The sequence below is a fragment of the Myotis nattereri genome, assembly GCF_964212035.1.
Source record: "Myotis nattereri genome assembly, chromosome: 3".
NCBI lineage: Eukaryota > Metazoa > Chordata > Mammalia > Chiroptera > Vespertilionidae > Myotis > Myotis nattereri.
In genome coordinates this window covers 97,356,115-97,382,581 of record NC_138077.1, presented here as the reverse complement: position 1 = coordinate 97,382,581, position 26,467 = coordinate 97,356,115, and the positions used below count along the sequence as shown (strand labels likewise).

At 35.3% G+C, this 26,467-nt stretch overlaps 1 protein-coding gene across 1 annotated transcript in view; it reads right to left on the bottom strand.

Annotated features, from left to right (window-relative positions):
• ROBO1 (roundabout guidance receptor 1) overlaps positions 1 to 26,467 on the bottom strand; it is a gene marked incomplete at its 5' end in the record, with an annotated part of 448,967 nt that overhangs the window by 141,322 nt on the left and 281,178 nt on the right. Inside the window, one exon of the mRNA XM_081087409.1 lies at positions 14,686 to 14,843. Within this exon, the coding sequence (XP_080943535.1) occupies positions 14,686 to 14,843 (158 nt within the window). The remainder of the gene's footprint in view (positions 1 to 14,685; positions 14,844 to 26,467) is intronic.

The window sequence follows — 26,467 nt, the reverse complement described above, 5'->3', positions numbered from 1 at the left end:
GAGGTTCCAGGATTAAGTGGTGGAAAATATTCTGAGGGAAGTCATGTCAGTCAGTGGAAAAATTAAGTAACAAGATAAAGTCAATTAAAAAGAAAGCTTGATCTTATGTTCTTGCCTTTCTTCTGCATAGAATATAAATTTTATGATGGCAAAGAACTTATCATATCTAATATGTAGCACAACACTGACAGAAGGCACACTAATAATTTTTAAGTTTTGAGAAACTAGATACAGTTAATGGGATTCTTTAATTTCAGTCATTATCTCTTCAGAAAAAGGCTTGATATTTTATAATTTGTTAGGAGTATATTTTATATTTCCTTGTAGAAGACAAATTCAAATTCTGATGACTTCATGCCAAATTAATAAATACATTTAAATTCTCTAATGTTTTCAACAGAAGTTTTAAAGGACATAACAATCGCAAAAACATTAAACAATATGTCCTAAGTGTAAAATGCATTTGATAGTTTTCACCATAAACAGATAAAAATATGTCAATGAATCTGTGGTAAATTTCATAAATGTACTACTAACATTTAAACACAATGTGGAGGACTATTGTTTTCATTAATGAAAAGCACTCTGCATCAACGTGTGCCTTATAAATGGCGTGGCTGCACATGCCATCTTTCACTTTTATAAATCCCACAAGGAGAGAGGTAGTTTCCCTTTCTGGAATGGGAAAGCTAAGGCTCAGAGAGTATCAGAAACTTGCACCAGATCACTTAGTAAATGGACTGGCCCTCTTTCTATATAGACCCAAAGTAAAGCTTATATATAGAACTTTCTTTTGCATAGAAAACTGGAGCTCATATTTTCTTTGCTTCCTTCTTCACAAACTACAAATTAGCAATATCTTGTGAATGTATAGCTACTGAGCCCAGACCCAAGGCTTGGGGAAGAAATAGGCGCTGTTGTTGAACCTCCCCTGAGGTTACTGATGGCTCTCCTTCCATCCCCAGGACTTAAGCCAGGCTGATTTGGACATCCAACCTAATTGCTGTTAGTCCATCCAGTGGGGGTAAAATGTGCAAGTTTACACTTCCTAGGTGCATGTTATTTTTAGGAGAAATGTAGTTAGGTAAATTCTTTAGTTCCTATACAGAGGAATGACTCTTTTCCATATAAATATGCGCTTACTATCATGGCATGTTTAAAATTTAAACAGAATATTTATGTTTCCCTAATAAAAATGGGGAGATCTTTTACATGAGCATGATGCAGAGGGCGATATGGTGATGTGACACATCTAGGTAAGAGACAAGTGACTCTGTGAATGTTAAAAGGCAGAGAAGTAAGAAATAATGGATTCCTTGGTAAATTATACTTTATACACTCAAGGAGACACATTTCCATTATTTTCCACCAGTATTATACAGATCAAGTTCAAGTGCTCTTAAAATTTTCCCATACAGGGAGATGCTGCTAACGGTGACTTCAGCATAAGCCTGTTTCTTGTGTGATCAGCCTTTTAAGCTTTGTGATCAACTAGACTTGTAGGATTTAAGAAGGAAAACCAACTCGCCATCTGTTGGTAATTTTGTTAATGCACAGCAGATTATTTTACAAGTGTACAATTTATCATATTATCAAATTCTTTGGGTTTAAAAAGATAAAAATTGAAATGGTCAGATGGTACCAATACTACCAATTAGTACTTTAAAGCAACTAGCTTTTAAACAAAATACAGAATCTGCCGCCTTAGATTAGACAAGACATCACCCTCAGCATAAGATTTGGGATTATTCTTTTCAAAAGCATCTAAATAAAGTGACAATATGGACAAGATGAAGAGATAAAGTCAAACTTACCCAATTGTAAATAATGGAATGAAAATGCCACCCCCCTTCAACACGCTCAGATTTAAAATAACTTAAAATTTAAAGGCTGAAAATCATTTCTTTGATTTCTGCATTTGGGGCCATGTTTTAAAGAAAGAATGCCTTGCACAATCAAGTGCATTTTTGAACCTATGATTTTTTTTTTTTAAGATTACCATTCATTCTGCCTGTGGTAGACAGAAAAAATATCTGGGCCATCACGAGCAAACACAAAAATTACAAGCAATTTGAAAAGTATACTTTTTAAAAACCGAGAATTTACCAAAAATATTTTGATATCATTTTCTCAGATATTTTCTAAATTACAGGTAAAATTTATAAGCAATGTTTTAAGATAAATTTTAAAACTATATCTTTAGAGAAAAATTTCATCTGTAATTAATTGAACACTTAAATAAACTGGTTAGAATACCATCCTTGAAATCACAAGAGATTGTACCTTTAATTTGGCAAACTACTTTAACCTATAATTAAACAAAGTGTTCCCAGACAATAGTAGAATTCCACTAGTCCTTGGCGAGTTGGTTAAATTTAATGGCCTAAATAAGTAAACCAAATTGCTTGGAAAGTGAAGAAACACAGCTGCTTAAAGAACACATATTATAAGGAAAAAAATAGGTGAAAATAATATTTGTAAGTGTGCTTTCTATGTCAGAATCTGAAACTAATCTGAAATTCCTACAGGCTTTGGCATCTGACCACATTTGTTCATTTTCTAGTTATAATACTTCTGGTTGGTATACTGTATTGATAATTTGAATTATGAGGTACAGCTTTTTTGGTTGATTACTCAAATTTCTGAGACTTTTAACTCTCTGGAAGTCTGCTCTGACTGAAGGATCATGGATCTTAAACAGCAGCATACATAGACATCAGGTTTTGGCTCAGTGAATTTCAAGAGCTGGTGGGATTCCACATGGAAGGCTGCTTAGGCAGATCTGCTAGGCATTCCTTTGTAGTCTATAGTCTAATGTTGCTTTGGCTGAAACTAGCATTTTGGTGGGACTAGATTTGGGGGAATATATTCAAAATTGTTTTAGAGAAAATCTATTTGGTAAAATAAAAATCAGAAGGCCATAATCAAAAGATTTAAGGCTACTGACAATCAAGAGACAACACAAAACAGAATAAAACACCAACATTGTACTTTGCCAAAACTGTATAAGATTATTCTGATGTTTTACATATGTTAGGACTTTTACTCATACTGAAGTTTTTAACATTACTTAGAGGAAACTTGAAAATTTTTTAGTATATTGTTTCCTAAAGTGCCAAAAATCATTTGGTGAACTAGAAGAGATTTAGCCTTATCTCTGCATCCAAACATTCTTGCACCCTCTCTGCAATACTTAAGTCAGTTTACAGTTTACACAGAGTTGTAAGGACTTTAGTAGGAATTGCAACTAGGTGTCTCAAGGAATCCAGGCAAAAATTGGCAGGCAGACTAAAATTATAAAATTATAAAGCTCTATAAAGGTATACACTGAGTGGCCAGATTATTATGACCACCTGACGTTTGTAGGCAAAATAGCCATACACTGCATTGTATGGAATATGGAAGCCGAAGTCCTGTTCGAACACCTTTGCTGTCTGCAGTTACCAAGATAAAACGTCTCCAATTCACACAGGAACACAAGGATTGGACAGTCGAGCATTGGAAAACAGTCATGTGGTCCGATGAATCACATTGCCAGTTGCATCATGCAGATGGCAGAGTGAGAATTTGGCAGAAACAGCATGAAAACATGCACCCCAAATGCATGAGTACAAGCCTCCAAGCTGGTGGGGGCAATGTTATAGTTTGGGGCATGTTTTCCTGGCATGATTTGGGCCCTTTAATTTGTATGGAACAATGTCTGAATAGCACAACATACCTAAGTATCATTGCTGATCAAGTTCATCCTATCATGTTGATGGCGTATCCCAATGGAGATGGCTTCTTCCAACAAGACAATGTGCCATGCCACGGTGCTCATATTGTGCAGGAGTGATTTCAAGAACATGAGGGAGACTTTACCTTGCTTAGGCGGCCCCCACAATCACCAGATCTCAATCCAATTGAGCATTTGTGGGACGAAATTAAAAGAGCCATCAGGCAGCTGGTTCCACAGCCATCAAATCTCACAGAACTGGACAGTGCTATTCATCAGGCATGGTGTCAGATTCCTCGCATCACCTTTCAACATCTGGAGTCAAGGCCAAGAAGAATCGCCACAGTATTGAAGGCAAAAGGTGGCCCAACGAAGTACTGATGGGGTCGTCATTATAATCTGGCCACTCACATTCAAATATATCCCACGTTCAAAAGCTGTTAAATCGTGCTGTTTACCCATATCTTCAGAAAAAAAATCACTTCTACTGTCATTGTAAACAACCTGCTTCCCTATTTATAATGTACATTTATATGGTCTTTTCATTTATTTGGGACAGTTGAAATTTTTATCACATAAACAGTTTCTTATTTTCCTTTTCCATTATTGTTTTGATGACTAAATATATCCAGAGTTCAGGCAGGTATACAAATAACAATCAGAACCAGAACACCCAGTACTTAATGAGTATAGAGTGTGATACCATTTACAATGACAGTTAACATGTATTTCTCACTGGATCCCCACAATGAAACCATGAGCCGATATAGGGATTATCAGACAATTCATCTCACAAATGGAAACAATGGAATTTTTAGAGACCAAAATATCCATAAGGTCATGAATTTAATAGATATTGAAATCTGAAGTTATAATGTGATCTTGTAATGCCTACGATTCTATTTTATTCTACTAATCCAGAATAAACATTTACTATGTTTCCATCATAAAATTTGAAAATAAAGGAGGCTAGGCCATAAATTTACTTTTTAATTCAATTCCACAGTCCTGTGATTAGATTATAGATTTATACCGATTTAACTTAAATTTAAATAATGGCTAACATTTTTATTTCTTAAAAAGGCTAACATAAATAGTGTGTATTACTTCATGTAAGATGGAGAAAAAAAATCTGGTTCACTACACCAGATTCCTTTGACCTTTGTACAACAGAACTACATATTTATTTTGCAAGAACACAAATTTAACTTCTCAGGGAAAAGGGGCTCTATGACATCAGCTGCATTAAGTATGTTCATTTCCTCTAGGGGAGGAGAGAGGAAAAGGAAGCAGCAGGCAGTGAACAATGAAAGAAATTGGAAAACCAGAGGAAACCACTAATCGAAGGAAGGGAGGAGGAGCAGATGGCTTAGGAAGGAGACATGTGGGAATTTTGGTGAAAGGAAGCCATTGGCAAGGAGAGGGCTGAATGCCAAATTTGGGAAGGATCAGGAGGACACTGGGGATTTGAATGGGATGTGAATCAGCTGCTATTTACCTAAATATCACACCAACAAGGGAAATCAAAGAAACGTATAAAGACACGCAGGAAACAGAAAAGTACTGGAATAAGAACTGATGACATGTCACATTTTAACAACTGTACCTCTTTAGCATGAGAATAGGAAGTGTTAAATTATTTTTTTTATATACAACTGAATTTTTCTCCTAGTTTCACTATGATTTTCTCATCCTTAACTTGCTTATGACAGAAATTACATACTTAAAACTGTTCTACTTATTTTAACTACTTTTTACTTACCTTGTATGAATGTGATTTCTCATTCACATATAAAGCAATTCATTTAAGCTATCCAGGCTTAGGGTGACCAACTGTCCCAGTTTTCCCGAACCCAGGGTTTTTCCCAGAACTAAGGATTTTCAGTGCTAAAACAGGGCAGTTCCCAGCAAAGCAGGATGGCTGATCATCCCACCTAAGTAAAAACCTAAAGAAAAAGCTACTAAATATGCTGGCTCATCATGTTAAAGCACATTAATGCTGTAAAATTTTTTGCACACATCTCAAAGAAGAATAAATTAAATCTTAATACACTTACATGATAAGTAGGTGATATTGACAATGACATGGTTTCTGGTTGGACTATGGCTTTGAGAGAAATAACTTATAATAAAATTATTTTCCCATCACCAAGTTATTCTTTTCAATTAAGTAAACGAAAAACAAAATCTGTTAAGACACGTAGAATATTTGTACCATGCTCTGTTCAGGACAGGTAGGAAAAACAATAAAAAAAAATTCAAGACACAGCTTATAACAAGGAATAACACAAGTCATTAAAAAATGCTTATGTCACAAAGCCACATACATAGAGGATAAATAAAGCATGTAAGAATTTCAAACATGAAAAGATGAATGTCTTTTAAGCTCTGCTATCTAAAATATTAAAATAAAATTATTTCTATATATAAAAGCCTAAGTGACTGTCCATCCGGTAGCTAGGATGCACACTGACCACCAGGGGGCATATGCTCTGACTGGTAGCTATGATGTGCACTGACCACCAGGGGACAGATGCTCAACACAGGAGCTGCCAAGCTATGGTAATTTGCAGCTTTGGTTCTTGAGTGACACACCTGGAACCAGAGAGGAGGGAGCCTGATTCGGGGGTGCATCACCTGAGACCCACCCTCTCACAATCTGGGACCCCTTGGGGGATGTTGTGGCCCAATACCTGCACGCCAGGCCAACAGACCCCACTGGTGCACGAATCCATGCACCGGGCCTCTAGTACATGATAAATGACACTCAAAGTTTATTATGAAGAAAATAACTCTAAAATTTCAGAATGAAGTTCAGATAGATCTCACTATTTACATTGTATTGTTATTGTGTTAGGTTTTTTTTTTAAGATTTTTTTATTTGTTCTAGAGAGGAAGGGAGAGTGAGATAGAAACATCAATGACGAGAGAGAATCATTGATTGGCTGCCTCTTGAACATCCCACACTGGTGATCAAGCTCAGAAGCCAGGCATGTGCGCTGACCAAGAATTGAACTGTGACCTCCTGGAATCAAACCATGACCTCCTGGTTCATGGGTCAACACTGATCCACTGAGCCACGTCAGCTGGGCACTGTGTTAGTTTTTAGCTATATTTTACTGTATCTATATAAAATTGCCAAGCCACTACATAAATAATGTGTGTTTTTTTTATTGATTTTAGAGAGTGAGAGAGAAAAAGAGAGGAAGGGAAAGTGAGAGACAGAGAGAGTGAGAAACTTCAATTTGTTGTTCCAATTGTTCATGCATTCATTGGTTCTTTTTTTTTTAACTAGCAGCTTTCATTTCATTTTATTTTTAATCTTTATTGTTGATAGTATTACACAGGTCCTCCTTTTCTCCCCATTAACTTCTTCCAGCTTGCTCCCTCTCCAACCCCCAATCCCTTACTAGCCCATTGTCTGTGTCTACAGGTTATGCATATATGCATACGAGTTCATTGGTTGATCTCTTCCCACCCACCATCCCCTGCCTTCCCTCTGAGGTTCAACAGTTTGTTCATGTCTCTGGTTCTTGTATGTGCCCTGACGGGGATCAAACCCACAACCATGCTGCATCAGGACAATGATCTAACGAACTGAACTACCCAGCCAGGGCCAATAATATTTTCTTTAACTCAGTTTCCCATTATTATACAATTTCTCTTAATTCCTTAATTTTTCAGCAATAACTTTTGAAATGTGTACAACTGATAATATTAAACCTGGCTAATCTGCAATTTGGATACTTAACATTCAGTTGATTAATTAACTGACTTAGAAAATTCTTTTTAATATAAATCCTCTTTCCCTAAATGCCACACGGTGACCAATTATCATCCTCTTTAGATAATCTTTTAATATATTTTAATGTAAGATTTCTAGAGTCCAGAATAAATAATTTTAGTTTATCTGAACTATAATCTTTAGTCAAACTTGACCATTTCTATGCCATCTTTTGTGAAACTAGTAAACGTCAAATTTTATAGATCTTTTATATGTTATACTTTTCACTACTGGACATGATATGGACTAATTCTCAAATATTCGAAACTTAGTTTAAAGACCACCATACCGCCACTGTGTGAACTGAAGTATCCAGACCCTTGTAAACTTAAAGATAATATTTCACAGTGGGAACTAAGAGTTCCTGTCATTCTGATTTAAAATTTGCATTGGTAGCAAGTCAGAGTCCTTATGTATGTAGCAAAATCTATAGGACCCTATACGAAATGTTATCAGGGAACAAAAGCCAGTTGCCCCCATAATTGTCCCTCCAATTTGGAGTTAACCACTACATTAGTGAAATTTTAGCATTTCTCTGACAGAGTTGTTGTCAGAATTAAGTGGGACAATATATATAAAGTGCTTAGAAAGGATCTGGCGCATAGTAAGTGCTACATTAAGTGTTCACTATCATCAATCACCATCATCCCACCATCATTGTCGTCAGTTGTCATCATCATAATCATCATCATCTTCTTCTTCTTCTTTATCTTCTCCAGAACACTGAATTGACTGATGTAAGTGTGCCATAATGGAAAAAAAAAATGGCTTATTGAGTTTTGACACATTTGTTTGAAAAATCTCAAAAAAATGGAGTGTTATTTTTCTACTTGTTTTCATGGTAGACTTAAGCAGAAGAGCTTGCAACATTTCATAAACATTTACAGCATATTTACTATGTTCCAGGTATTGAGAAATTACTATTGTTTCTATACATATTCATTTACTAATCCAAATCAAAAGGCTTAATTGCTAGCCATAAATCATCAGATCTCATATATAAATACATACAACTATCACTTGTTTTATTAAATTATGGTATCAATTTGCTATCCCAATTTATAATATGTTGATGTACACCATATAGTTGCTATTGTTTTAGGTACTATTGGATAGCTTAATATTTTAAGTTAGGAATACATTTGTTCTTATGCTTATAATAAGTAATTAAATAAGTTTTATTTATAAACTATTCTCTATGAGAAGTTGGCTATATTTCCTTCCATCTCTATGCATGCCATTCCTGAAGGATGTTCATCTCAGAGACACAGTAGAAAGCTTTGGGAAACTGATGCCTCAGACTTTGTGCAATTGTGTGTGATTCCAAAAATGGTACTTATTTATAACACACTTAACTTTCCACTAAGATAACAATATTAAAATCACCCAGGTCAACAAATACTAGTATAAAGTAAGTGGCAAATTTGAAAATAAATTTAACACCTTTTTACAATGTTTTGGCATCAGCAACTTTCTCTTCCTTCATTACCAATGACTATTCATTCCAATCAGAAATCCAAAAATCATACTGAAACTTTTATTGGACTTTTTTGGGTCTACCTGTTAGATTTTATTCAACATAATCCTTTTATATAATTAAGGCCTTTTATATTATGGGAAAGTATTTGTGATGTCAACTTTCAACTGTATTTAACTTTCTCATTAATTCAAGGACAATGTTAGGTTTTATTTTTGAACATGAAATTTTTTTTCAATATCTGGTATTACTTTTCTTCTCAATAGTCTAATTTTGACAACCTTACACAATAAGGTCAGTACAATATTTCCAAAATGTAATGTAATAAAATAAGTATATCACTTTTGTAAGGTGTATCTAAATATTCTATATAAAAAAACGTCTTTGGTCCTCTGATATATCTTTATGAGAAAATTTCATTTATTAATAATAATGGTTATGACTAAGTCTCAGACATCTGAAGTAAATCTATTTAATCCAGCCTGCCAGTTAAATAAACTACTTCTAATTCTAACTCTAAATATAAATACTTACATTAAGAGAAAAGATAAACATCATCTAAGGCCTCCAAATTATTCTCAGAAATGTGTGCCAGAAGAGTTCTAAAAGATTCTTCTTCATGTAGAAAAATAAGAAAATGCTATTTATATATCCCTGGTTTGTAATCATCATAGATCTAAAATTTGTCTCAGAATCCAGGTCAATGTAAAAAAAAAATGACTTAACATCAAAAAATACAGGTGCAGCTACAATTCAATTACATATTTCCCCTTTTTTGTAGGGTGTGTCTTTGTTCTCACAGCTGGGAGAGTCATACTTTAAATTTTCAACAAAGAAAGCCACCACATTAAAGAACTCTAGAAATTCCTATAACTAAAACTGTAGCAATAACCATGCAATCTTCACTTGCCTTTCATGAGGATATTATGGACTTTAATCTCTTGTTCGTCTGTACTCAACACATTTGGCAAAGTACTTGAACAATAGAAATGAAAACAAACCTTAGGAAAGAAGACTCACATAAAATACCTAATAACTAACATCTCTTAAGAATTTACTTTCAATTAAAAAAATGGAAATAATATTGGGTATTCTGTTTCTATTTTAAGTGTTTCCTTTGATTAGTTTTAATTTTGCCCAAAGGAAGAAAATAAAACAAAAACAATTACGATCTAAATACTGTCATTTTAAACCTAAACTGCTGATTTTTAATCTATTAATTTCCCGGCATATATAAATGTGCATTTTACCTCTAGTGTTTTATCAGTTTAACAGTCATAATTTACACAAAACACACAGATGGTCTTAGAAATAGTAAAAGTTTCAGATGTTACAACTTCCTAGCATATGGAACACTATTGTGAATCATCATTTTGGAATCATTTGAATGATTTTAAAATTATTTAGACATTAACATCTTGGCATCATTTCATAGTCATAGGTTATATTGCAATTTTAAATTGTTTTATTTCTAATTGGTGGTGGTTCTTATAATATTGACTCTAAAACTACTAATATGCAGAGGAACTGGTACTGGTGTTGATAGGATAGCACCCTCTAGACAGCAAAAGGCAAATGAAGATCCTATAGTAATTTAATCATTAATGCATAAATCTTAACATTTATTCAAACTAAGTATATGATACAAAAGGATATTTCAAGATTTTTTATTTTACTAAAATTTATTAGAGTGGCTTTAAACTGTTAATGTCACAAAAATGCAGATACAAAATAAAACACACACACCCAAACCAAAAGCTTTCTGGTGAATTCCATTCTCCCATTTTTCAATAATATGTACATGCTGATGATTCCCATATTTCTCAAAATGAGCTACATTAGTCTGTGGTAAGAACTACTCTGTGACTTAATACAAGAAAGATTTATTTCTCATTCATTCTACATGCCCATCATGGGGAGCCAGATGCGGAGTGGAAAGTTCTGGGACACATGACTGGGGCCCAGGCTCTTTGGGTGGCCTTCCTATTGTAGCTTCAGTACCTGGAGCATGTGGCCTCCTTGGAGGAAAAGAGCGTGCTGGAGGCTCCCTCACTAGTATTTAATATCTTTAATTTCCACTCACAGCCCATGAAGCCGAACTAGTCAGAGTGGTCTGCCCTACAGCGAGAAGCTGGGAAGCAAAGGCTTTCATCTGCCCAGAAGGAGGGGAGGATTGCACAGCAATAAGTACTCGTTATATTCACCACAACACATTTTTTTTCTCCAGCCTCAACCTCAACTCTGAATTTCTGACTCATGTTTCCACTGCCTATTTGACAGTTGTGGATATCTAATAAGAACTTCAAAATTACAATGTCTGAAACTGAGCTCTTGATAACTTCTACCCCGAATCTCCTTTCTCTATAATTAATGACAGCTCAGTTAACAGCATCTCTATCTTTTCTGCTGCTCGGACCAATGCATAAAGGTAATCCCTAATTCTCCTCTTTTTCTAACAAGCCACGTTCAATCTGTTAGCAGATTCTGACAGCTGTTGCTTCACAGTAGAGCCAGGCTCTAACCACTGCTCTCCCTCCCCTCCTAGCAGACGGATCCAAACCACCATTTCCTGCCGGGGTCCAACCACAGCAGGTCCAGGGGTTCCCAAAGGCGTAGACAGAGTCGGCGAAGAAGGAAGGACACGGAGACAGTGTTCAGTTGATCAGCAGCCTAGCCAGGATCTCCAGCCAAGTTCTGGTCTGGATCTCCAGAGAGGTTCTGCTTAGGATCTCCAGCCAGGTTCTGTGTCCATGTTCTCTTGCTAGGTTCTCCAGGTTCTCCAGCCAGGTTCTGTAGCCATGTTCCCTCGCTAGGTTCTCCAGCCAGGTTCTGTCCAGGTTCTCCAGCCAAGTTCAGTCACCAGGTTCTAGTCAGGTTCTCTTGCCAATTTCTGTAGTCAGGTTCAGTCCAGGATCTTTTGCCATGTTCTCTCCAGCGAAGTTCTTCTGTCTCTAGGTTCTGTGTAGGTTCTGTCTTCTGTTGTCTTGTTACATCTGTATTTATACCAGTTGATTCCAATCCTATCAATCTCTATTTCAAAGGTTAGGGCGTTTCTTATCTCCATTCCAGGGAGTAAAGATTATGTAGCTTAAGCATGATTGTTCGTAGTTAAAGTGATTAATTACCCGCCTGGCACTTAGTTAAGGGGTTTTATTCCCTCCCTAACTTCAGGGGAAAATCCCTACCTGGGGAAACAACCTTTCTCAGAGAGGTGACCTTGGTTAAAACACATAGTGCCAAGAAGGTGAGCAAACATATTAAGAACAGTATGCCATATATGCCAGGTCCCTTGAAACAGCAAGCATGGACCGGCTCCCGGCAATTTCCCTTTTGCGAAGTAAACGGAAAATGCTCCCAACTTGTCTCCCTACTTCTGCCATCACCTTCCATGGATCCTGCTAAAACCCCTCGATGCTTTATACGTCTCTTGGGGAAAAGCCGAACTATTTGCAAGGACTGTAAGGTACTACGCAGTCTGGCTTGTTATCTCTGATGCCATCTGCTCCAAATCTCAACTTTCCTCAATCCACACCATCCGCTTTGCTCTTTTTTTAATCCCTTAGGTATGCCCTACAATAGGATCTTTAACCTTATAGTTTGTTCTACTTAGAACACTTTCCCAGATACCTAGAAAGTTCCCTCCCTCAATTTTTTACTGGTCTTTATGTGAAGCATTCTCTAGTCATCCTACTAAACACTGAGATTCTTCCCAATCCTATCTGTCTAGTCCTGCACTACTTTATTGTTTATAGAACTTACTATAGCCTAATGTACCATATGTTATACCATCTATTTTAGTTTTATCTGAATAGTCAGTCACAGAATATAAACTCCAGAAGGGCACTCATTGGGAGCTGTTCAATGCTGCATCGCCAATGCTGAAATTTTTATTTTATTGATTTTTTTTAGAGAGAGAGAAGAAGGGAGAGGGAGAGAGAGATAGAAACATCAATGATGAGAAACATCATCAATCAGCTGCCTCCTGCACGCCCCCAACAGGGGATCGAGCCCACAACTCGGGCATGTGCCCTGACTGGGAAATGAACCAGGGGCCTCTTGGTTCCTGGCTCGATGCTCAACCGCTGAGCCACACCTGCTGGGTGCCAATGCAGAAATCTTTTTTTTTTTTAATATATTTTATTGATTTTTTACAGAGAGGAAGGGAGAAAGATAGAGAGTTAGAAACATCAATGAGAGAGAAACGTCGATCAGCCGCCTCCTGCACATCTCCTACTGGGGATGTGCCCGCAACCAAGGTACATGCCCTTGACCGGAATCGAACCTGGGACCCTTCAGTCTGCAGGCCAACGCTCTATCCACTGAGCCAAACCAGTTTCAGCCAATGCAGAAATCTTTAACATTAATTTGTATTAAACACAAATTGGTCACCAGAAAAGACATGAGGGAGAAAGATAATGGTTTTAGTGTGTATGAATCATTAGGTCAGAGAAATGAGTTATAGGCAATTATCATTAAATGACTTAAAATGTTTTTTCAAAAAAAATATTATCTTGATTGTGCATACATCTAAAGGAATCTGTTAACAGTAATAAAAGAAACATTTCTTCCATTCCCCTGTGCTCTTGACTTCATTTCCCAAAACCAATGTTTCCACATATAGTTCACTTTGTAGAACTATAAAAGAATGCTTAAAAGTAGAGCTAGGCTATTCTTACCCCAATTCCTCAAATTATAAAAACCCTTTGAGATATTCATTTTTATTCAGTTCAGTACAGAAAAAACACTTGATTTTCTTTCAAGGTCCCTAAAACTTTGTCTACCATAAACACCTCTACTTTCTTCACTACTTAATTCTCATGCTAATCTATAAATAAATAGTGCAAGCATTTATTAGGAATATGTGGTCTGTGTTATAACCTTGTTCTTCTACAAGTATAGCACACAGATTCTCCAGGGTAACTTGGCCAATGACTTCACAATGGACAGAGAGTGTGTGCAGAACAAAGAAAATGCCAAAGGGAAATACTGTACAATCATAGGGTCAACAAGAGTTTGGTTATTTAGGTGGCTTAGTAAATACCTTTCACAATACAAAAATGCAAAGAAAAAGCAGTCACAGAGAATCACTGATGGCCAGAGGAAAATGCATCATTACTTACTACAGATCTATTCTGCTTATATCAGAATAGAATTTTAAATCCAATAATCTAGTCACGTGATTTTATTTTGGGAATGAGTAAATCCATCACTAGGCATCATTCAGATGAGATTTTATTGTTCAGAAACAATATTGAACTATTCTATAGAACAGAAAAGCAATTTAAAAAGCAGAAACAGAAAAAATCCGGAAGTGACTTTTAGGAGGCCTACTGGAAACATACTCTATGAATGACCTGATATTTTTAAAAATAACTTTTATTGTAACACATGGAAATTTGATATACCCTGAGTTATGATGATAACTAAGTCATACATAAAACTATGTATTAGTTAACTTTTAGACATTAACACATAAATTATATTTTTCTTTTACCAATCTTCAAACTGACATGCATTATTCTCACTTATTTTCATGTTAATACAGGGACAATTAAAATATACTTATTTTAAAATAAAAATAAAACTGGGAGATATTGCAACCTTTTATTTTAAATAACAAACAAAAAAACTTCACTTTTCTCTTTTTCTTTGGTGGAGATATATACGGCGAACTCTGGAAGTGACCCCACTGCTGAACTCGGTACTCACAGTTATCCTTTCATCTTTGTCGTCCAGGGGAGAGCCATCTTTCTTCCAAGAAATGGTGGGCTCAGGATGGCCTCGTGGCGGCTGGCACTCCATCACTGCGGGCTCCCCCACTGCCACCATGACATCAGAGGGATTTTGTCTGAAGTCATCCCGTAGTACTGCAGGGACAAGAGTAACTCATTATAGGCAATAGTAGATACACAGTCCTTATCACTGCAGTTCAGCAAAAGAGACATTTATTACAATAAACTACTACAGATAGCTATCTCCATGCATCTTGGAGAATCTATACCTACTTATAGACATATGCAATTTAATGGAGATCTCAGAGCTTACGCATACACAGCAGGGGAAGCTGGATATTCTTCATAGGCAAATGTGAAAGTGTATTTTGCTGCTTAGTTCCCTCACAGTTTGGATTTGGCTTATCGTTAACTTGCTTTCTTCTCTGACTGCATTTTCTCATCCATGTGCTAATGAATACAACGCTTTTACTTACATAACACATTAGGATGATGCTTCCTATTATTAAATGAATTACATACACATGTAAACCAAAATATTAAAAGCAAAAATAAATATATTTCCAAATATTCATTTAATTGAGATATTTTAAAACTATCTCAAATTAATGTATAAGAATATATCATCTTTACAATTTAAATATGCTCATTATAACAACTTTAGACATATTTACAAAGTGAGCATCTTCAAAATACTGTGTTTTTTTCCCGTTAGCACTGAGTGAGGGCAAGTATTAGAAGGTATCAATGATGATAATTGTACTGCTACCAACAATATCACTTTATATCTTCTGTATTTAATGGTTTTGAGTGTGTGTGTTTTTTTTTTTGGGGGGGGGCGGTAATATTATTTCACTTAATTCTTAAATCTGTTCAGGGTGAGAGACATTATTAACCCTATTTACATTATTAACCCTATATTTTAGAGGAAGAAACGATGTATTACTGGACTACTAATGTAATATTAACATACATAAAATTAGCAGTAATATTCACTTAGTATCTGTTGGAATAAAATGTGAAAAATAAACCAAATATGCATTTCAAAAATAGTTCACAGAATAAAATTGTCCTGTGTATCTTATTAACATAAAGAAGCCATGCCCTGGCTGAGTGGCTCAGTTGGTGGGAGCATTATCATGTACACTAAAAAGTTGTGGGTTCGATTCTAGGTCAGGACACATACCTGGGATGCAGGTTAAAGCCCCAGTCGGGGCATGTATGGGAGGCAGCAAGCGATGGATGTTTCTCTCTCACATTTATGTTCTCTCTCCCCCTCCCCTTCGTCTCTCTAAACATATCCTCAGGTGAGGATTAAACAAAAATTAAATTAAATTAATCATGAATGATTTGGCATCAGTTAGTATTATACCATAACACTGTTGTTTACTAGGTAGGCAATCTTGAACACAACCTCTCCCTATTTACAAAGCAGGCAGGGAGATACATGCCTCAATACAAGTCTAAACATGTTAGTATCTTTCTCTTACTCCATTATTCCCCAGTGTACAATAAAATCTGAATAATTTTAGTAATCTAATTTGAGGTAGTACTTAAAATGTTGTTACTATGTTAAATGCACAGATTTGAAGTGATGCATTTTAAAATCTATTAAAATCTATTAAATTGAATATTTGATACTATAATTTTGTACTGGAATGGGTATCTTTCCACCCAATGACATTTAAAAATACTTTCATGGAAAACGTACAATACTGTGAAAAACTTGTGCTGAAACTGTTATTTCAAAAGTCACTTCAACTTTGGTTTCAAAACCTCGAACAAATTTAGAGGCTGACAAAATTGTATATTTTTCTCTTGGAATTCTCTACTTTTCCATCCTCTATACCAACTAAGTGTGTGCACAATCTGATTAAGCCTTAACATCCCCTCAGACAAAAGCACTTTTGTCGTATATTGAGAAAACTTGGGTACACTATGACCATGTGAACACTGGGAAGTACTACTTCAAAGAGATGGCTTATGTGCTCGTTTTTGGAAAGAAAAGTAAAAGGAAGAACAGGAAATATGACTGTACCACACTAGTAATTCTAACTTCAATGCTGAACATTATTAATAAAATACACAGACACAAAGGTAAACCTAGTTGAACTGCTGTTACCACGTAATAAAAAAAAAAGAGTAGGAAGACTTTCACTATTTATAAATTTATATTACGATTAGATGTTACAAATGCACCACAGATAAAACATAAGGTTTCTACAAAAAGCAAATGTACTGACTTGTACAGTGTGTGTCTTTGCTGTATCACATTATTAACCTTAGATATCACCATTGGAAAATTTTAAGGCCCTTGAAAAATACAAAAGTAAAATACTTTTCAAGTAAAAATAAATAATTTGCACAATGTTTCTACCTGGTAAAGTTAAAACCAATGGTAACACTATGTCTTCTTTACAAATTGAGATTAGATCTCAAATAAACCAATGAGTAATAAAATGTCTTTCAAAAATATCAAAGGTCTAAGTCAGATAAATCAAAATTTCTTTTCAATTTACTGTTATTTGAGTTTTTCAGTATATAATGAAAAGCTAACAAAATGTAATCCATTAAAGACTGTTGCATAGATAACGTTCATGTAATTATTTTTGCAGCTGTAAAGCATAAAACTCTAGTATTGCCTATGGCTAAAGGCAACCCTGCATACAACTGTGAATTTAAGATGTTTTTCCCTTTTCTATAAAAGCAACCTTTCTTCCTTAAACTTGTCCGGAACATATTTGGGGAAAAATAGTATGTGTCACATTATAAAATGATATGAACTTTTAGTTAAATTATCCAATTTTCTTAATTAATGTGTGTATTTAAGTAATTAAAAATTCAATTCATCCCGGCTGATGTGGCTCGGTGGTTGAGCCTTAGCCTATAAACCAGAAGGTCACAGTTCCATTCCTGGTCAGAGCACATGCCCAGGTTGTGGGTTTGATCCCCAGTGGGGGGCGTACAGGAGGCAGCCCATCAATGATTCTCTCTCATCATTGATGTGTTTATCTCTCTCTCCCTCTTCCCTTCTCTCTGAAATCAATAAAAATATATTTTTTGAAAACTAAATTCAAATGATTGGCAGCAGCTTGGCAGAAAGACCAGTGAAATCTGTAAGTATTCTCAAATATGGACCCTTTTTGGAAAAATACCTTTCCTTTTCTTCTCTAACATCCCTACGAATCAAAGCATATATTATGCTAGTATGAAATTGTATGAATAGCATGAAATTCTAAAATTTGGAACTCACTTTTGAAATAAGGATTTAATATAATTTGAAACAGAGCAAATAATATCTATAATGTGTCCAACTAGATACCACCTAAAATGGTGATAAAACAAACCATAGTTCACTCTAATATTGCTTCCATATTTATGTAATTGTTTCATATTTACAGGTTTTAGATGTAATTTGGCTCAACCATTTCCTAATGTTTTTTATTCTGTTAAATTAGAAGAAGCATAATAAGCTTCAATGAATCTTATAATTTTCTGGGAGCTTTTTTTAAAAAACATATTTTTTTATTGATTTCAGGAAGCTGCCTCCCACACACTCCCCACTGTGGATTGAGCCCACAAGCCGGGATATGCCCTCACCCGGAATCAAACCATGACCTCCTGGTTCATAGTTTGAGGTTCAACCACTGAGCACACTAGCCGGGATCCTGGAAGCTTTTGTCTAAAAAATTGGTCAATTGTCCTGGCTAGTGTTGCTCAGTGGTTGGAAGGTAGCCCTGTAACCGAATGGTTGCAGGTTTGATCACCAGGTCAGGGAACATCCTATGTTTCGGTTTTGATCTAGGGAGGACCATGTGCAGGTGGAGGCAACCAATCAATGATGTTTCTCTCCTTCCCCCTTTCTCTCTTTCAAATCAATAAAAACATATCCTCAAGTGAGGACTAAAAAAATAAATAAATAAATTTAAAAATATTAAAAATTGGTAATAAAAATTAACATTTGAATCAAAATGTATAATCATTTGTGTTTCTAAAAAGTGAAATATAAATTTAATACAATTCGCAGAATATGTAAATGTGTTTGTAGAAAAGGATTCTAAAATTCAGTGGCGACTTTGAAATTTATTTGGGTAATATTGAGAAGACAGGAGGCAAAGTGAAAAAATGTTAAAGACAGATTATTTCAAGTATAATGGAGACTCTAATGTTTGTGACACTCTTTAAAAACACTATGGAAAGTTTTAGAACTGAATGAAACATAAGGTTATTAAACAGGTAGAGGTCTTTGACAACATCTAATCCATCCCAAGAAATAGAGGCAACTGAGTTCCAAGAAACATTATTAGATTGTGTTATTTGTCAGGCAGAGACCAAAAGAACATGTAGATATCCTGATTTGTAAAGAATTGCATATATATATATATATATATATATATATATATATATATACACACACACACGCACACGCGCGCGCACACACACACACACACACGTCACCATTTTACCATAAGAAGCAATTCTCCTATATAATTCATTGTATTTGCAACAAATCCACCCCATTATTGCAGAAGGCTCAGTATTCTGTGGCTGTAACTCAGTGCACTACAGTCTCCTAATTACTCAATATTGATAAGGCTCAAGTTTCTAAAATTAATTTTGTTCCCTAATCATGTGGTGAACATCTGTAACTACAATGCCTTCGGCTTCATGAAACACAGAATCTCAATCTCAGGGGCCAGAGGGATATTTCCAAACTTTTTCTTTTGGAAATTAAGAATCTCAGGCTTCTCAGAGGGGGAGTGGAGCACACTGCAAAAGTAATAATGATAGTAATGTTAACAATATGATAAAAATGTTAGCAATGGCCAATGATTATTGAACCTCTACTACGTACAAAACCATGCCAAGCATCTACTCACTTAGTCCAAATCACAGGTTATGATAAAGTGAGTTTATTCATTTCATTTTATGGAAGAAGAATTTTTAAATATTTAGCAGCAGAGCTAGACCACAGATCTCTAGTCCACCAAGGACTCCTGTCTACAAATGTAGCCACCTATCTGGTCTTAACAAGACAATGTTCACAATTCTAAATAGATGATATAATTTATATATTAGCCTCTTCCCACTGGAAAAGAAGTTCAGTGAGAAATTTCCATTCTGATGGTCAACTGCCTAACTCTGAGCACAGTCTGCAATCTTGTGCTTCTGCAAATTTTTCCACATATGGAAGAGGCCAATTCAAACTTTCATGGGCCTGTTAAGAATTACAACTCATCATTCTGATAATGTATGTCATGCTAATTCTTCTCAAAGATTCTACTTTATTTCAGCAACAAAATGACTAAAAATTTTGCACAATCATAAGTGTTTTAATTAAATATGGGCATTTTAATTACTAGCAAGTATCTGGGAAAAACAAGAAGAAGATCAGATGCCAGTGATGGCGAACCTATGACACGCGTGTCAGAGGTGACACGCGAACTCATTTTTTTGGTTGATTTTTCTTTGTTAAATGGCATTTAAATATATAAAATAAATATTAAAAAATGTAAGTCTTTGTTTTACTATGGTTGCAAATATAAAAAAAATTTCTATATGTGACACGGCACCAGAGTTAAGTTAGGGTTTTTCAAAATGCTGACACGCCGAGCTCAAAAGGTTCGCCATCACTGTGCAGTACTGAATTTTTATTTATTTTTCTACTAAAAGACTACTTTGTCTATGAAAACTTGCAGCAAATAATAATAAACTGCCAACTTGGAAAAGAAAAAATCAATGAGATTCTTTAAAAATAGGGTATATTATAGGAAAGAAAGAAATGAAATATATTCCCAAGACAAAGAAACTTTAGAGATGCTCAGTAATAGCTTAACTTTGTTACAATGGGCCGCTTTAATGGCTTTCAAAATTATTAATCACTTACTTGGTCTTTAGTTTTGAGTAGAGAATTACATCTATGACACTGAATGCCCCTGCTGACATAAATAGATGCTATCTAATTTCAAAATAACTACCATCCTTTCATTTAATACATCTGTACTGAGCATGTACTTTGTGCCTGGGATCATGCTACAACTTTGTTGTTTTCCCTGAAATGAAATTTATATAAATTCTGACATCTGTCAAGTAACAATCTTTACCCTATCCCAAAATGGCAATATAGCAGGGTTTTATTGCAGGTTGTTTTGTATTAAGTTTTGGGAGAAAGATAAAAAAAGTGTGTCATAAAGGCTTTTATAACTATTGACATTCCTACATTGTAAGCTCACAGCATTATCCAGAAGAGCAAAGTGTTATCTGGGGGTACAAATGTGTTCAAATTCTTTACCATTTCTTCAAATATAATAACTCCAAACTTTTAAAAACATTTCAACCAAAAGGGTGATTACACAGAAATACACCTTAATTTGTTGAAGAGGCAAACTAAAATGATATGTAAAAGAACACTTCATCAGATATTATCCTCTTATACAATCATTATCTAAAGCTAAGGAATTTTACTTTTAAAACAGTGCATGCAAACATCAATTCTGTATAAAGTTAGTAATTAACCATGATCATTTCTTTAAAATACATATTTACTTTTTAAAAACTGATACAATATAGCTATAAATGCTCTTCAATAATTATGTCATCTCTACTTATGCTTTTTATAGCATGCAACTTTATTTTTAAACATTAAATTATGCTGTGGTTCAGATCTTAGGAGAAAATATGCTAGCAGAAGCACTAATTACTAGAGCTTTGAAGATGTCACAAACCTCCTATGCCCTACCCTAGGAAAGTAGTACTTTTTTCTTTCAAAATATTATACATTCTGAAAAGTTACATATTATGGAAGGATGTCAGACATCCTTCAACAGGAACATGAATAAATAGTGTAGAACATCACAAATAGAGGGAAAAACTATTGCCAGAATAAAAGTAATTAATAATAACTTATTTGCTGGCTTTCAAAGTAATATATACACTCCATTCCTGGTCTTTTAATGGTTAGAATTACATCCAGATTGGGTCCAAGCTTAAACCACATTCCCATTTTACAGAAACATTAACACCATAAAGGCACTTTCCAATGAAAAGCCCTCTTGACTATCTGCCGTCAGTTTTGGTTTCATGATTTCACTTCTGGAATCAGCAACACTTGTATAAGATACTGCTAAGTGTTCATTACAATGGTACTAAGTCATCAAGACAAAGAGAAAGTAAGCTTGGCATACTAGATTTTAGTTATAATCTGCAATGTATTCCAGAGAAAGGTGTATGTCAATAAAGATCAACTATATATATATATATATATATATATATATATATATATATATATAGTTAATAGTCAGCAGACTTGAAGTCTGGGAGATCATAAAAAATGTACTGCCAAAGTAAGTAGAGTTGCTCACATCATATGTTCTAACTTAAAGATGTTAGTAGCTTAATACATGTTTGCATTATACACACTTTAAACTATAAATTAAATAAATTTATTAATGAAAAAGTGCAGCATTCATAAAACACCATTTTATGTTACTATATGTTACTATTTAGGAGTAAAAAAACAGTAGTTTAAGAATCACAACATACATCCTTCCACTATGCTGTGATTTTAATAGATACATTCCCAATGACTCAGTTATTTCCATTCAAAACAGAATGTTTTACACTATATCTTGTTAGGGTTATTATGAAGACTAATTATTTAGTGTTTGTACAGGACTTGCCATTTATATGGAGCATTACATCTGCAAAGAAGTATTACTATTAGTCACTGTGAGGAATTGCCAAATTTCTCAGCTGCCAGTACAAATGGAAAGGAGGACAAAGAATGGCATTGATGAGGGTTTCCAAGCGCCAGAGCAAAAGTCACACTTGGGAGTAGCCTGGCAGGTTAAAAAAACACAGACAGATGAGGCTATCTGAGCCAGGGTCCCTGGTTGGGGCAAGACAGACATGTGCTCTTTTACAAAATATAATCTTCTGCTTAGCGCCCTGAACCAAGAGAGTCCTTAATCAAAGGAATATACTTACTAATTTGTTGTCTGGCTTTTTGTATTACAATGCCAGCTCTGTGAGAGCATGGTCTTTGCCTTGATCACTCTACATATCCTGCATCCAGAACAATGCCCAAGACATATCCAATGTTTATAATACACCTTCTGCACTCTAGGTATTATATATGGGACAGTACTAAAACTGGCATGAATCCTGTACTCACAGTGCTCAGTGCAAAGGGGAATAAACAGACAGTACTCAGTCCCACATGTTAATATACAACTATAATTGCAATGTGTGCCCTGAGGCAATGCAGAGGATGTGTGTGAGAAACTAAGGAAGAACGTTCTTTAGACTGGCGGTGAAGAAACGCTAAGGATAACAGCTAAGCTGAAGCCTGACACTGAGTAAAACTTGTCCTAGAAAAGTGCACTGCAGGCAGAGGAAATCACTCAGGTTAAAGAAAAACATGGTACAGTAAAAATGGACTTGAAAAGACTTGAACCCTGTGTAGTGGGACAGGTTGACAGCCTTACAACAGGAGGTTGGCAGGGGTAAGGGGCCAGATCTGCCGGACACAGCAGCCATGATCAAGGGTCACCTTTAATTTTAATTCCCATAGGAAGCCACTTCAGTGGCTATTAAGCACAGCTGTCTCAGGATGAAATTATCATATTTAAATATTCATTATAGTTGTTCTTTGAATGAAATGGAAAAGAGACACAAGAATGGAAGTGAAGAGTCCAATTAGGCTACTGCAGTAATTAAAGGGAAACTGATCAGGGTTTCATACTGTTATGATGACACGATTTGGGGCAAACAGAGACAGTAGACGTGTGTGTTGGAGTTAAAATCAAAATGATGACCTGAAAGGATGAATTGACAAAAAGAAAGATGTCAGTAATGATACCCAGGTTTTTCCGTGTGTTGCTTTTTTTTTTAATTTGAGTAATTGAACATGGTATTTTTGAGGTATAGGAGGGTAGATAACAATATACAAATGAACCCTCCCATAAGGAATAATAGGAAAACATATATATGGCCTAATTTGAGAGTATAAGGATACTATGAAAACCATTGTATTGATCAAAAATATGGTTTCAAATTCTGCCCCTTAGTATTTAACCTGTTTAGACATTATACTACTATCCAAATCTTAATTGCTAACTGATTACCTTTGATCAATTAGTCTGCATTATATTTTTAGGATGACAAATTTTATTTAGTTTGATGCACATCATATAATTTTAACTGAAAAATTAAAACAAAACTAATACATTTTTATTTTATAAAAACAAATATGATTAATGGGTATGTGTGATATATACATACACACACACACACACACAGTAGGTCCTCGGGTTACATCGGAGATTCATTCCTACAGCGTGACGTAACACGATTTTTGCCATAAGTCGGAACCCACCTACATAAGCACCTACATCACTCACATGGAGCACATACACAGCTGAGACTACTATTTAAGTGTAAGAGAATCAATGACATGTTAAATGCCATTACATAATTAAAATAATCAGAGGGTTCACATTGTCAGAGGTTTGCAAACTCTAAAGCATAATCACGTTCCCTGGAAAATGCTGGATCACACAATTCATAAGAATTTATTCATTCAGTAAAAGCATTAGGTATTGTGTTAGGAGGTGGTGGCTAATAAGATAAACAAGACAGATCTTAAAGTACTTATTTCAGGGTGTGCTGATGTTTGTGGGTGTGGGTGTTTTTGTCCCCTTTTTCCCCATTTGTCACAGAGTGCTTTGTAATCAATTAAAATTTGAGACAAAAGTTTAAGATACAAAATAGATAAAAAGCAGTACTGTTTCACTTCCCCACGTGGGGCTGTCCTGCAGAAATATTAACTACAAAGGAAAGTTTAAATAAATTTCCCTAGCTCCTAAAGCTTTATTCTATGCAGCTAGTAATTGATAAATTGGGATTTGGAACTGAATTCAGCTGGATACCAAAGCCTGCACTTTCAGTACTGAACTCCATTGGCCCCTAGAAGAGAGATTATCAGACCTGAGCATATCCTTGGCAGTGCATAAAACAACTTCACTGTGGTACATTTTAAAATACACTTGTAACAAGAGAGTAAGAAGCTAGGAAAATTACTGGGCAAGTAGAATAGTGAAACTAAGACAAGTAAATTAAACAAGGTCAAACAGTTTGGCCAGCTTGCTGCCAGTTTCAGCAAGACTTTTATCATCCCCAACCAAGGACACTTGAGAGCAAATGGCTAATGCCTCCCCTCCCTAACCAAAGAATACATAGTTTAAATAACCATGGAACTGCTAAGGAGGGAAGAAGGGGGAAGGACACAAGGGGATTTTATCTCACTCACTAAACAAAAAAAAAGTCAGCCAGCTTAAGACTTGCCAAGATAAGCAGGTGTATGTACAAACATCCCAAGAAAAGCCACAACAGAGTAAAAGACGGACCTTGAAATCTAGTCAGTGCCCAAGATATCTGGCAGAGGGACCATGAAACCTGCAGACAGAAAAGTATAAAAACCCTTGAACTTTCACCAGGCTCACACTCAGATTAGCTGAGAGCCCATCTGCACTTTATGCCAGATGTATTTTGATAAATTTGCTTGCCTTGCTTCTTCCTGTTTTTCTTTTTTGCTCTTATTTATATTTTCAAATTTAATTCCACCATCTTTTATCCTTTCTATGCCCTCTACAAACTCCACCCTTCCTCCTTCACCTCCCGAAATCACCACATTGCTGTTCACACGTTCTCACTCTCATTTTTTCTCAATCCCTTCCTCCTTGGCTCCAACCCTTCTATCCCCAAGCTGCCTATCTGCTCTCCATCTATTTAGCTTGGTAGTTCAGTTTCTTCATTAAATTCCACATATGAGTGAAATCATATGGTATTTGTCTTTCTCTGACTGGCATGTTTCTCTCACTTAGCATAATGTTCTCCAGGTCGCAAAGGTTCAAATTTTCTTTCTTTTTACAGCAGAGTAGTATTGTATTGTGTAAAGGTACCACAACTTTTTATCCAGTCATCTACTGATGGACACTTAGGCTGCTTCCATATCTTAGTTATTGTAAATAATGCTGCCATGAACATAGGGGTACATATATTTTTTTCAAATCAGTATTTTGGGTTTCTTTGGATAAATTCCCAGAAGAGGAATCACTGGTTCATAAGGCAATTTCATTTTTAATTTTTTTGAGGTAACTCCATGCTGTTTTACACAGTGGCTGTACCAATCTGCTTGCCCACCAACAGTGCACAACGGCTCCCTTTTCTCCACATCCACACCAGCACTCCTTGGTTGTTGATTTATTGATGATAGCAATTCTGACAGGTGTGAGGTGATATCCCTTTGTGGTTTTAATTTGCATTTCTCTGATTGAGTGACATTGAGCATGACATTCATATGTCTGTTGACCATCTGTATATCTTCTTTGAAAAAGTGTTTATTCAGAACTTTTGCCCATTTTTTAATTGGATTTTTTTGGTGTTGAGTTTTATTAAGTTCTTTATAAATTTTGGATATTAACCCTTTATCAGATGTATCATTAGCAAATACGTTCTCCTGTTCTGTAGTTTATCTTCTCATTTTGTTGATGGTTTCCTTTGCTATGCAAAAATCTCTTTAGTTTGATGTAGTCCCCTTTGTTTATTTTTTCTTTTGTTTCCCTTGCCTGAGGAGATATATCAGAAAAATATATATTTCTAAGAGAAATGTCAGAGATTTTACTATCTCTGTTTTCTTCTAGGATTTTTTATGTTTTAGAGTCTAACTTTTAAGTCTTTAATCCATTTTGAGTTTATTC